We start from the raw sequence: 13,769 nt of genomic DNA, 5'->3' as shown, positions 1-13,769 counted from the left end.
ACACTAGGAAAGCAATGGTTTTAACTGGACTCAATGAAACATCTGTTATCAGCAAAAATTAGGCTAGTCTACTTCCTCCTTTCCAGCAGCTTAAGTTCAGGGAATAGTTAACACTTCATCTGCCTTCCTAAGCAGACATTTGTCCCAGCTTTCATGAATAACATTTCTTTTGGCACACAGGTAAGACAGAATCAAGTAATGCTAATAAGCATATAACAGCCTACATAAGAGTTGAGAGCCTTAATTCTTCACACTGTTGCAATATATCACATGATGCTGTAACAGACTGCATCAGAAGAATAATATAAAACAGTACCTTGATTCTTTATATTTCACATAACTATTTTTGCATCAAAATTATTTCATTTTAAAAACATACAAATGAGCTTATGGGGTGGAGGTGGCATGTTGTTCAATGCATCTTTTTCTTAACACAAATTCTGTATGACTCCACAAGGAAACTGTACTTTACACAAACAAAATGTCTCTTTTGAAATGTTCTCTATCTACAATGTCCAAAATAATGAACATTTTATTAATAAATATAAACCCCTAAACTTTGGATAACTATCTAACTTTACTTCTCTCCATCAGAAAGTGACAAACAATTCCAGTTTAATAAAAAGGTGAAAAAAATGGTTTTAAAAATTGACTGAACAATGAGATATGGAATCTCTCGGCTTTCAAAGCCATCATTTGTATCCATATTATTATTTGTGACAGAAAGGGACTACCATCTGCCACTTGATACAAGATAAAGAATCGTCCTCATCTCCATTCCATATGCCATATGCCAGCATCTACAGTTTTGATCATAATTAGCAGTCTTGCTGGCTCAGAACACAATAGCATACCCATATTCATATATAGGAAATAACATACGGTATATACAAAATGATATGGGAATGAGCACCAGCTTTTATGAAAGAGCAATAACACCATGGATTATCATCAAAAATCAACTTTAAAAAAGTTCAAGGTTAACACGGTATGCAAAATTCAAGTGCTGAACATGACAGCCAAATGTTAATACTCGTAATGCCTAAATACCCTAAAGGCACCAGATCTCATCTGATCTTAGAAGCTAAGCAGGGTCAACCCTGGTTAGTACCTGGATGGGAGACTGCCAAAGAATACCAGGTGCTGTAGGCTATATTTCAGAGGAAGTAACTGGCAAATCCATCTCTCAGTATTCTTTACTTGCCTAAGAAAATCTCATGAAATGCATGAGGTTACCATAACTCAACAGGCAACTTCATGACACATACATACAGAGTACCAAAATGTGTTACAACATTTTTAAAAAATGTCAATGTTTATTTGTACATCTAGGGATTTCTATGGTCCACCTAATATAAACTTAATTGTGTCTCGGGACTTAAGAGTACATGTGCTGCTTTCATTCTCCCTGTCCACCACTTTATTTAGTGATGCAGTAAGTTAAAGATACATGGGATGCAAGGCGGCCATTATTAGAAACTTGTGAAAGGGTTACTTAAGAGAATATTCAGAATATTTAAAATTAAATTTTAAAACAGGAATTATTCTGAGACAACAGTCACCCTTCAATCATGTTCTCTTAAAATATATGAACAGTGCTGTGTATTTGAACAAAACTGTACAGTGGGCCCTCCAGTTCCACAAATTTCACCTATCACAAATCAATGTCACATATTATTAAATGGCAGCTACATGAATGCCAATACACTGAAGTTTCAACATTCGTTTAATAATATGAGACTTAAACACCCACTTTTTTTGTATCCACAGAGGGTCCTGGAACCAAACCAGTGGATACGGAGGGCTCGCTGTATATTCTTAAAGTAAGCTAGTAAAGCTAGGAAAGAATCTGTTTGCACAATCATTACTACACAAAATTCATCAAAGCAAGACACAGTCTTCCTAGTGATAATCCCTTTCAGTGCTTCACAGTTTATGCAATACTCAAATACGAAAGAGTATGGAAGACAGAACGTTTTTTGCAAATAAGTCAGTGTCTATATTTATAATGATTAACACAGTTTTACACTAATGGTAAATTTTCTATATATGAGAAATAGCAATGTTTTAGCATGGCAAATTGTTAGCTCTTACAGAAATACAGGTAAATACCTTACAAAATTAGGGCTGAACAAATCAGTCTATTTCTAATATGTGTCAGTATTGCATGTGTTCATTAACAAATCTGTTACAGCCGGTTCCCATTCAACCTAATTTTTTTTCTAATCAGACAAAAATCTATTTAAATTTGAATGCATTTTCCACAAACACATACTACAGAATACACATTTTGTCCTAAAATACAGATTTTGTGTGCTTTTAAGGCTACAAGCTGAATATCAACCTACAGTAGCTTGGGAAGCATAAATCATTTTGGTTTACTTAAAAATAGGAACAATTTCCAAAGGCATCCTAAGTAGAAAAAAATTAGGCGATCATGAAAGGATTAGATCCTCACATAAGAAGAGTTTGTGGAAAAATTAAAGATATTGAGATGTTATAAAATGTAAGTTTAGGTATACCCTTCTGTATATTCAAAGGCGGGTTACAGACCGCCTCTTTGGGGCGGGCTGTACCCGCCCCTTTCCCCGGTGTATCGGGGCCTCAGCATCCAGAGCGGCAACCGCTGAGGCCCCAATCCGCCACTTTTCGGGCTGCGGGGAAGCGGCAAAAGGCCCCTTCCCCGCAGCCTGAAAAGGGGTGTCCCTGGGGCTTCAAGCCCCAAGGACACCCCGCGGCGGCGGGGAGGAGGAGAAAAGGGCCACTTGGCCCCTTTCTCCTTTGGTCCGCTGGGCGCAGCCGTTTGAAGGTTGTACCCAGCGGACCAAACCAGGAAGGAGCTCCAAAAGGGAGCTCCTTCATGCTCCGCGGAAAGGGCGCATTATGCACCCTGGCGCGGAGCGAGGACATCACATCCGCGCCGCCCCGTATAGAGGCGGCGTGGTCATGACGTCCTCATGGCGGCGGCCGTGTGGAACAGCCGCTGCCATTTTGTGCGCGCAGAGCGCACACTAGGGTTAGGCGGGTGCAGAAGCTCCGCGCGTACTTTCATGCCCGTCTGTAACAGGCCAAAGACTGACAAAACGTCAAATACTCCTTGAGTAAATTGCCAAAGGCTAACTAACTATTGCTGTTTTTGTGTACCTTCAAGTCATTTCTCACTTATGGTGACCATATTATGGGGTTTTCTTGCCAAGGTTTGTTCAGAGAGGGGTTGTCATTTTTACCTCTGAGGCTGAGAGTGTGTGACTTGCCCAAGGCCACTCAGTTGGTTTACATGACCTAGCAAGGATTCAAACCTTGGTGTCCAGAGTCGTAGTGCAACATTCAAACCATTACACCATGCTGGCTCTGCAAGGTTAACTATACTATTTCCAAAATGAATCATAACCAAACCCTCAGTGAAGGACATGAAAGAATAAAGCAATGCCAGAGGCCAGTTGGTACCCAGACCATGCCATTATCTTTATTCTGGGAGTTTTTATGGTAAAACTGCATTCGGGTCACAGACTTGGGAGTTTGGCAAATATAATAATAATTGTTTAGTAAATGATAGCTTGCAAATGTGGACCAAGCCTTAAGAACACAAACATTTTATTTCCCAAAGTTAAACATACTTTGTCTCACCTTTTATATGAAACCATAGTTAGGCAGACCAGATTATAGGAAAACATTAGTTGCAGCACCACACACAACTAGCATACAACAGTACAATAACATCCCAAATCCACAAAACAGTTATTGGACCAAACACACAAAATACATGTTGCAAGCTTTCAAAGCTTCACTGGCTTCTTCATCAGGCAAAGGTACTAAAAATTATACAGGAGAAGAAAAAATGAAGATGTTAATCACAGGCCTGCATTTTATCAACATGTTGTTCATGTTGTTCCGAGTTAAGGTGGTAGGTTTACTAGAATACAACAATTAAGGCTTTGAAATGGAGGACAGTAATTCTGAAAATCGGGGTGTACTTGTTCTTGGGACTAATTTCCATTCTTGAGACTAATTTCCAAATCATAAATCATTCCTTGCAGCCAGCACTGCATTTGCACAAGAACAGAATGTTACTGAAATGCATAAAGGCAGGAAGGAAAAGTGTCAACTCTACCAAGGTTTTCTGTACTTTGGAAAACACCAATCAAATCTACAGCCCTTTCTAGAATAGTGACAGCTAACACACGAAATCAAGTGGGGATTTACCACTCTCATCGCACAAATCCAGACTAGTCTAACTTAATCTGAAATCTCAATACTTTCTCCTCCTTTCTTCATATGAACTAAAAAGGAAGTTAATGAATGTCTTCAGGAAAAATGCTCTCAAAAGTTGTAAACTGGTATTTATATGCTCATAGGCCACTAACACTGCAAACACTCCCAAAATTCACATGAACTGTGTAGCAAAAACTCCTTAAATCCTCTTCACAGATTGAGACCAAAATAATATTTTTGCCAAGCTGTAGCAATAAAACCACAAATGGTATAAAGGCAGATCATACACATCAATTCCAGACTGACACCATTGTTTATAGCTTTCACAATAAAGGGAGTTCCACTGAACCAACTTACATCTTAATATGATAGAGTGAATGACAGACAGTGAATGAGTGTTAACACACAGTATATAAAAAGATAAGAAAACATCCAATCACTTTTTAAAACTGAATATGGCAACATTACTTTTCCTGAAACTGTTGTGTTGTGTCATTAAGCATTTACAGGTTTGAAAGGTTATGGGACAGAATACTGATTATATTTTTTTCAATTTGCTATAAGTTTTCCACTCTGACAACATTATTTCATTGGTCAGTTATGCTGACAAACTCTTTGTGACAACCTCTGTGCCTATGGGTTTTCAACTGGCTAATGTAAATAAAATATTTTTGCAAATAAGGTGAGTAAAATTTTAAAAGGCACAATAACCCTTGTAATTAAAATTTGGCTTGGACAGATGACTAGTCATGTACACTGCTGCAATATTTTCAATCACCCCATTCAAGTTTTTTGGGCAAAGACACCAAAATAGAAACATGCCAGTAAATGTTCAAATGGGAGCTGGAAACCTTGGCTAAGACCCCTGACACTGTCACACCATTAACAGAATGCTACTGAAAGAATGTTTAGGGCTTTGAAATTGAAGGATCTGGGTCTGTCTATCAATCCTATAACGAACACTCACTCCTATAAAGAACATCCCATCCATCTTGTCCCATGCCTAACCACTAGAGTATATTTATATCACCACATTACTACAGTAATATTATTTACCTATAAATGGAATTCTAGCACAGTGAAATAGAACTTCACAGCAATTTTCTCTTTGTGCCATCTCCACAATGATCTTAGTTATCTGTCAAGAGAACTGGAACTTTCCTCCTCTCTCTCAGTATTGCTACAGTTTTGCATCAGAGCAAGGTACTAGAGTTCTCTGGCTGACCAGGATGAATACCTGGACGAAATATTTCAGAGGGCTTCCAAGACATCTGGTGCAGGTTTTAGGCTGTACTGTTTCTCACAGACATATCAGGATACAGAATTCCACTACTGGATGCTGCCCATGCTTGGCCATAGCTGGCCCTATAAAAAGATAAAATTTAAAAATGTGATTTACTCTGTTGTGAATATTTATTTATTTATTTGCTGTATTTATACCCTGCTCTTCAGCCATGAGCAGCATATAATGTAAAAAGACATGACACAAAAGGAGAAGGGAATGGCAGTGGTGAAGGGGACCAGGTCCAGCAATTCTTCTCTCCCTCTGAGGCCTGTGCCATGGCAGATGGACTGGAGGGACAGCTCTTCTTACTTACCTGATGGAGCCGGGCCTGCTTTCGCTCCCCTGATGCCAGATGATGTCAGATGGCATGGAGGAAGAGCTTGTCTTCTTACTTTAGGCTAGGGTTGATGGAGCTGGCTGGCCTTTCTCTCCCTCTGAGGCCTGGACCTCTCCAGATGGACTGGAGAGAGGGCTCTTTTTAACTTTACTTTATAATGTAACTGGCATTTCATGTGTGCTAGAAAAGTATATAATTCAAACCCACCTAAAAGAGGATTAAAACCTGAAATTTACTGTACTGTTCACAGTGAGAAAAAAGCACAGTGTTCAGTTTCAAGGTAAGAATATTCAACTTGGAACTTTGTGTTCTGGCAGCAAACAGCCATAAGAGCATCTTGCTAAGCCCTTAATTTCTGAACAGCTGATTTCTACCAAACAATGGCCATTACTGAAAGATTTATAGAAAGTGTTGGGTTAGTACCAGTGAATCTAGATGATGCCCAAATCTCTAGGCCTCTTTAAACTAGGGGGAACAAGTTTCATTATTTATTTATTTCTTAGTAAAATAAACTTCTGTTCTGCTGTTGATTCTATTCCAAGCTAAGAGACGTTCAGAAAATGTTTCTTGCTTTGTTCAGGGAAGAGGCTCAGTATCATTCTGGCTTGATTTAATTTCCTGATCTTAAACTATTTCCCATAATAATTGTATTCATTTTGCTGAGAATAATAGGCTATAGAATCACTATTTAGGCTCTTTAATATCCTACTGCATTTAGCAAAGAAAAAGGGACACTATAAATATCCCACCACAGCAGAAAAGTATGTCATCTTGAATACAGAAGAACAAAACTACACATTAGAAAACCTATTTTTGAGTCACAACATCAAATATGTAAGATGCTAAAACCTGTTTTATCTTCAACAAAGGCTCTAATGTAAAAGAAGAATTGTACAAGGTAAACAAGAGTTCCAGTTCATTCTGTACTGCATTCAAAGAAGTGTGTTTATAACCATGAAAGCTTGTGCAAAAATAAAAATCAATTAGTTTGAAAGGTGCTGCCATATTTTCCTTTTTCCCCCTCCCCATTCCTTCCTCTTTTTTAAGTTACATGCCTACATCAACAGGATAATGAAGGATATGGACATTTGCAGAACAAGTACCTGACCTTTCTCATATCTACTCTTCCAATGCAAATAACCATCTTGTCCATTTGTAGCTCTTTCTTTCACAAGCCTAATTCCAAGGACGAAAGTAGTACAATGGAGGGGGGATAGACTTCAGGGGTGCATTTAAAGGGAAAATCAGCAGGAGAGCACCCAATCCTCCTGTCCACCAACTCTCTCATATAAGTGACACCTGCTGCACCATTACATCAGAAAACCCAGGTCTTGGAACATGCATATACCAAAGCTATGCACAGCTGTGTTGTAATTTCAGTAGTAAGAAATTGTAGGAAGCCAGTATTTGAGATCTCTCACATGATCCTTTATTTTAGGGATCGTTATTTGCTATATATCTCATCAAGCAGCTCCTTATTAATTAAATAAACCTAAGGGCTGTGGTACATCAATATCAAGGGGGAAAACAAAACAGATCATGTCCATTACATGCATCTGTATCACAGATCAGAAGATACTCCTGCATGTAAGTAGTCATGAACTATCACTATAGAAACCTTGGGGCATATCCACACTGTTAGCACACCCTGTATATTCCACGCTTGATTTGGTCCCCATATTTTTGTATTTCACATCTGGAGCTAGCATCCTAAATGAACTTTAGGAACACTAGGTCAGGTTTCAAGGAGAAAAGGAACAAAGACCAGAGGCATGTGAACTGGATGATCCAGGTAATCAATCAAATCTAAAGGTGTGTACTAATTGCTCCCTCCTTCCACCAAGCCCTCTGCATTTCCTCTTGCACCAAGAGTCAAAGGAGGTTTCATTGCACCAAACCTAGTCTTTGCACACACTGTACCCATACAGTTGTCCCAGGCTGAGTTCCATGTATGTTGCCTTCAGACTCCACTTTGAGCCATTCTTGTTTTCCATAGTCTACTCTTCAGACACGTAAATATTGCCCTCCTTACACTCCTCCAATTTGGTTATCCACTTTCCAAACCTCATGTTTGGCTAGTTCTGAATGCTGTGTCTGTATGAATTGCTATCATCTGTGTGTGACTGCATTTTTCTAATAAATCACTCTTAATTCACCCAAACCTAGAATTCTCCTCAGTTATTACAAATATACACATGTGCAAATGGTCTTAAGGTTATCAGCCTCTTGCAAAGCTCACTTCCTCAACGTTTGAAGTAACGCTGATAGCTGATTCAGACTTCCCCCTCCAGTTCCTCCCACAACTTTCTTTGGGTAACAACACTACAGAATTAAAGCAGTTTGACACCACTTTAACTGCCATGACTGCCAGGTATTCAGCCTGGTCAGTCAGAAAGCTCTGGTGCCTCACTAAACTACAAATTCCAGGAGTCTGTAGGATAGAGTCGTGGCAGTTAACATGGTGTCAAAGTGCTTTAATTGTGCACTGTGGCTACACCCTTGGAAATAAGAACAAAATAAAACCCAAGTGGTCTATCTACCAAGTGTCCCAACACTGTCCATTAGGAAATTCTACACAGTATCAATACCATCCATTCTGTATTGACAATTTCAAAATTCTGAAAGTTTAAAATAAACTTACTGGAAATTTTAAGATACAAGGAAAATATGTCTGTCCAGCATTACATACTTTTAAGAAATGTTAATGTCCTTAAAACTATAACTCAGAAGATAATTGCAAAATACAAGCCAACTACAAACTCCAAATATTACAAAGAAAATATATCCAAAATCACTACAAGCCAACAGTAACATTGTAACTTATTAATGTTGTAGGTTTTTTTAAATTTATGACCAACAGCAAATCAATACAACCATTGTAGGAAAAACAGAGAAACAAGAAAATCAAAACAAAAAACAGCAACACTCACTCTCATAACCCATGTTAGGAGAAAAGGCTCAGACAAAGTGACACAATTCTACCTCATTGGTCTTTACATTTGATATATAAATTAAGCAGTGAGTACTATCGTACATACTCAACTATATGTCGGCCTCATGTATAAAATGAGGGCAGGTTTTGTGGCCAAAATTACAAATTTTGATATGACTCATGGATAAGTCAAGGATAAAACTTAGGGTCATGTAACAAAGGATGCAAAGGATGAAAAAAGAAAGGAAAAGAATGCCAAAGACCTTACAACATTTTGGCAAGCATATCTATTTGTGCTCCCCTAAAGGCTGGGTGAATGAAGAGGGAACTATCACTGCTATTTTCCCACTTAGCCATTCAAAAAGGACAGAAGTGACTCCACAACCGAGAGAGTAGAGAAGGACAGTGTTTCTCTTAGGTTCTCCTGGGATGGACTAAGTTCTTGTCTTTTGCCATTGAACTTAGAAAAGTGGATGGTTCGTTTTTTGACAAAGGGTTAAAGTACAATATTTACACTGACCCGTAGGTAAGTCAATCTAAGTTTTTTTAGGTCAATTTTTTAACTAAAATTTCCAGACTTATACATGAATATATACAGTATGTGTATACATAGCAAGTTATTACTGGAATGCCATTTCAAAGTCCATTTTCTCATGTAAGGGGAAAGAAGACATACAGCAATGCATCTCATCTTACCTGTGTTTGTTCAGTGGAACTGCTGCTGAGTTCATCTCCAGATTCTGAATCCTGGTGGATTTTTTCTGAGCTTTCTCCAGTAGAGTCACAGGATAGCTCTTGCAAGAAGCTAGTCTTTTCTATTTCCATATATTCAGAACAAGGGAAGTGAGACACAGAGAAGGTCTTGTTCTGATTGGAAACTTTAGGAAACTGGAATTCATTAAATTTCTCATTATTCTGTGCAAGGTCCAGGCTCAGACCAGTATTCTGACCTGGGCTACTGTTTGGTCCCAGATTCTGATTGGCATCCCGGATTAGTCCCGACATTTGTACCGGAGAAGATTTTCCAAAACTAGAAAGCTCTGAAGACTTGTTCACATTTTCTGTTGACCTCTGCAAACCATGCATAAGTTTCAGGGAGCTATTTGGTAGCACACTTGTTTGTTTAATAGGTGGCATTAGTGCTTTCCGGGTTACTTCTTTGACATACTGTGCTGGCACATAGAAAGGCTTGGAATTTTCATCCTTTTTCACCTGCCACCAGTCATCATTAGTCTTCTTCACTAAGATATATCTCTCTCCTTGTTTTATCACAATCCTTTTGTCTTTTGCTTCATACTCATAGTCATATTCCACTTCAATGTATAATGGACCTGAAAGAATTTTTTCCACTCTTGTCAGCCATTTCTCTTTAAAATTATGTTCACCTTTCCAGGTGAATAGTTAGCCACATTATGGTTTTTCTTCCTCCTGTATCTCAGCAAGCTGCAAGGGAAACACATATATTACCAAGTTATCACCTAATAAAGTTTTGACTAGAAAATATTTGTTGAAACGTCCCAGATTTCAAATAAATTAACAAAATCATTCACCTATATCTTTTGCAGCAGTCCCCACAATTATAATCAGTGATGTGTGTTTTAGAGAAAATTATGAATAGGAAGCTTTCCCACTACCCAAAAATCAAAAGTAACTTTATTTTGCATGTTTGACATAGATTTAACAAACAGAACAAAGTCTATCCCAGTAACCAAAAGTAACTGAACTGAAACATTTGATGAGGGGGAGGGTTTCAAAATTATTTTACTGAGTATTTGTAAATATTTAATACATGACAACTCAGTAGTGTATCCCTGTAATCTACCGTCATCCTCACTGTTGCATTTTGAGGCTTTTACTATAATTTTCATCCTACCTGTAAAACGCATTAGAAGAATTTGCATTCAGTTGGCAGGATATTAAAGATAATAAATATGCATTTCCATGGGAAAAACACACACAACATATTACTAATTACCATCCAGTACAAGAAACATCCTAACCATTTAGTAAATGTTCCTGAACTACTGGATCTTCTCTTACGGCATATACTTTGTTTGAGAATAGTAATTCCAGGAAATTAATATATCTTCTGCCAAAGACATACATAGGGCTGCTATTTTTCTTCATTTTATAGGTCTAAAATAATAAATTAAACAACTCTCCTGGATGTGCATGTTTGTCAGCAACAGGCAAAGAGCAAAAGGCTAAGCCTATTGTTTCAGTTACTTAGCAAAGTGGATCATGTCTTTTTTTATCTCAAGACAATCTCTTGCTTACGCAGAGGATTTATTTAGCACAGGTATTATTAAATCGGGGGGGAGGGGAGGAATTATTTTGTTTATTTTGCTTTCTGTCTTCTGTTCATAAAACAAGGATGCCTTGTGGAGTGACCACAGGAATGTTTTCCCCAACCATTTTTCAAGGTGAATACATGCACAAGCAGTCATTGATCCCACAGGTCCCTTCAGAATACCGTATCTTAATTATAACCAGTTGTTCTACTATAATTTCACATCTTCCTTCAAGTTAATTTATCAGAAATCATTAGCAAATGTAATGGAATTCTATTAACTGATTGTATGTTAAACATTATTCTGACTTCTTAGGATAATTTGACTCTCTTGAACCATGCTTATTCATCCAGGAAAGAGTTTTAACAAGACAGAAGTGAATCTAGATCTATGATGTGATCATATATAGAAACAAGTTCTCAAAACTACAATGATCTAAACTGTTTTAACAAGGATTAGAGAGATCAGAGGTGTTATATATAAACCAACCAGTCACCAGCTGGAGGACTTTACACAAATTAATAGAACAGAATCTGACATTTAGATCTTATCAACTTCCAGAATTCTCATTTATTTATAGCACCTTTCTTTTGACCTTAAAGCAGTAAATCTCCTAGCGTGTCTCTTCACTCATACACCAACCAATCTGGTTTACTTCAGCAAGGTAGATGCATTTTGTGTTTTTATATCCTTTAGTTTTCTATACCACTATTCATTGTAATAATTACCAAGTTAGTTTATAATAGAATGATAGCCCTAAATCCAATTGCTAGTCCCAATTATTAGAATCTGTTTAGTGTCAACACTTACATAAATTCCACTGATTCAAATGAAATAATCTAGTTAGGACAAGTAACTAGATCAGGGTCATAGAGAGGAATAAGAACAGCAATAAAGAAATCATTCAGTAGAATGAAAGCCACAATAAAACTAGATATTAGTGAAGACAAGAGGCAGGGCTCTCCAGCAGAACCTTGGTTATGGAGCTCTCTCCCAAGAGAAATCAAACTGGATCTATATTTTTTCAGCTTCTTGTAAGCGGTCAAGATAACTTTGTTTTGTATGGCCTTTGTTCTCTAATATCAGAGTTAGCTTTTCGACCATTTAACTGTATCCAAATTGGATTTTAAAATATTGTGTTGCTTAGATTTGTTTTTAAAGACTCATTGCTTCAGGGGCCTGACAGTCTGAGAATTAATAAACTACAGTATATAGAACTCAAGTAACAAAATCCCCAGAAAAGAGAATGATCTTCAAAAATATGTGAATGGAGGCACGAGGCCAGTCGTTTTGGAAAACACGTTTCATAGGAGGAGTCAGACCCACGAAGGCCCAGCTCACCTAAGACATTTGGATGGGGGCTGAAAAGATTACTGCAGTGCCTGGACAAACAAACACGAAAGGATGCATTCCTTTATGTACCCAGCTTCCAAGCTATGCAACACAGAGCCAGCCCTGCCACAATGCAAAGTGAAGTCACTGCCCCAGACACCAAACCACACTGGGATTCCTTGGGATCTCTTTCACCATTTGATTTTTCTGACTGCCACTGCTTCTGCCTGCAGTGAATTATGGCATTGTTACTGGTGTTCTAGACCAGTCCTTTATCTGCTTCTCTCTTACCACATCACCTTTGGCTTTGTTCACTTACACACACAATCCACTCAACTAAACTCACAGGACCAAAACACACTGCAGAAATGATCCAGTTTGAGACTGCTTTAACTGCCCTGGTTCAATGCTAGGGAATCCTGGGAATTGTGATGTATTGTAGCACCAGAGCTCTCTGATAGAGAAGGCTAAATGTCTCACAAAACTACAGTTACCAGAACTCTGTAGCATTGAGCTAGAGCAGTTAAAGCAATCTCAGACTGGATTGTTCCTGAACTGTGTTTTGGACCAAAGAGAGATAAATAAATGTGTGGTTCTCATTACATTGCTGGCACAAATTAAAAGGCTGTTTTTATGTTTTCACCTGAAAAACAACATTGTATATATCAGTGCCTCTGGGGGAGGGAGTCCCACCCCCCCCACCCCTTTTTTCATTGTGCCAGCTCCATATTGATGCTACAACTGATTTTTTCTTTCCTAGAAACTCATCAGAGACCACCAGCCAATGGCTCAGGGACCAGCACCAGTTCATGAACCATCACTTTGAGTAGCTCTGCTCTAGAGCATTTTAATATTTTCTTCCTATGTGAGTCTTGAATTAAAAAAGGATAGGCGTTAAGTAGCCATTTTATAGATTGAAAAACTTGTATGGTAACATATTTCTTTTTTGATGAATTATAATAGTAATGCATAGTTTTATTTAACAGGAAGTGTAAACTAATATTGAGCTATAATGGTTTGGTTCAGACTGAACTACAAACCTAGTTCAAAGACAGCTTCCTACTTTGAATAAAACAACTCTCTTAACCTCGAAATGGAATGAAGCATGAAGAATGAGGATGGAAGGAGCATGCAATCTCCACTATCTTTAAAAGCTCATTTCCATATCTTAAATAGGTATTCTATTTGAACAGAATAATATTAGAAGCAGAGAATTAATTGGTAGTGTTCAGTCTGTCAAGAAAAGATAAGCACACCAAGCTAATTCTATACAGATAGGCCTTGCTGTTGAAGGATGGAAATGCATAGATTAACATGATGGAGAATAACCAAAAGATATCCACCTCCAAAATACACACTTGATTTATAAATCTATCTGCA

The 13,769-nt window shown here is 37.9% G+C and overlaps 1 protein-coding gene across 1 annotated transcript in view; it reads right to left on the bottom strand.

The window, feature by feature from the left end:
• Positions 1-10,204, bottom strand: part of ARHGAP12 (Rho GTPase activating protein 12) — a 74,310-nt gene extending 64,106 nt beyond the window's left edge. The window contains 2 exon segments of the mRNA XM_042474612.1: positions 9,463-10,110; positions 10,112-10,204. Coding sequence (XP_042330546.1) covers positions 9,463-10,110; positions 10,112-10,129 — 666 coding nt within the window. The 5' untranslated portion in view covers positions 10,130-10,204.
• Positions 10,205-13,769: the final 3,565 nt, after the last annotated feature.

The sequence above is a fragment of the Sceloporus undulatus genome, chromosome 6 (genome assembly GCF_019175285.1).
Source record: "Sceloporus undulatus isolate JIND9_A2432 ecotype Alabama chromosome 6, SceUnd_v1.1, whole genome shotgun sequence".
Lineage (NCBI taxonomy): Eukaryota > Metazoa > Chordata > Lepidosauria > Squamata > Phrynosomatidae > Sceloporus > Sceloporus undulatus.
Note: the sequence above shows the minus strand (reverse complement) of the source record. Positions and strands in the feature narration are given on the sequence as shown.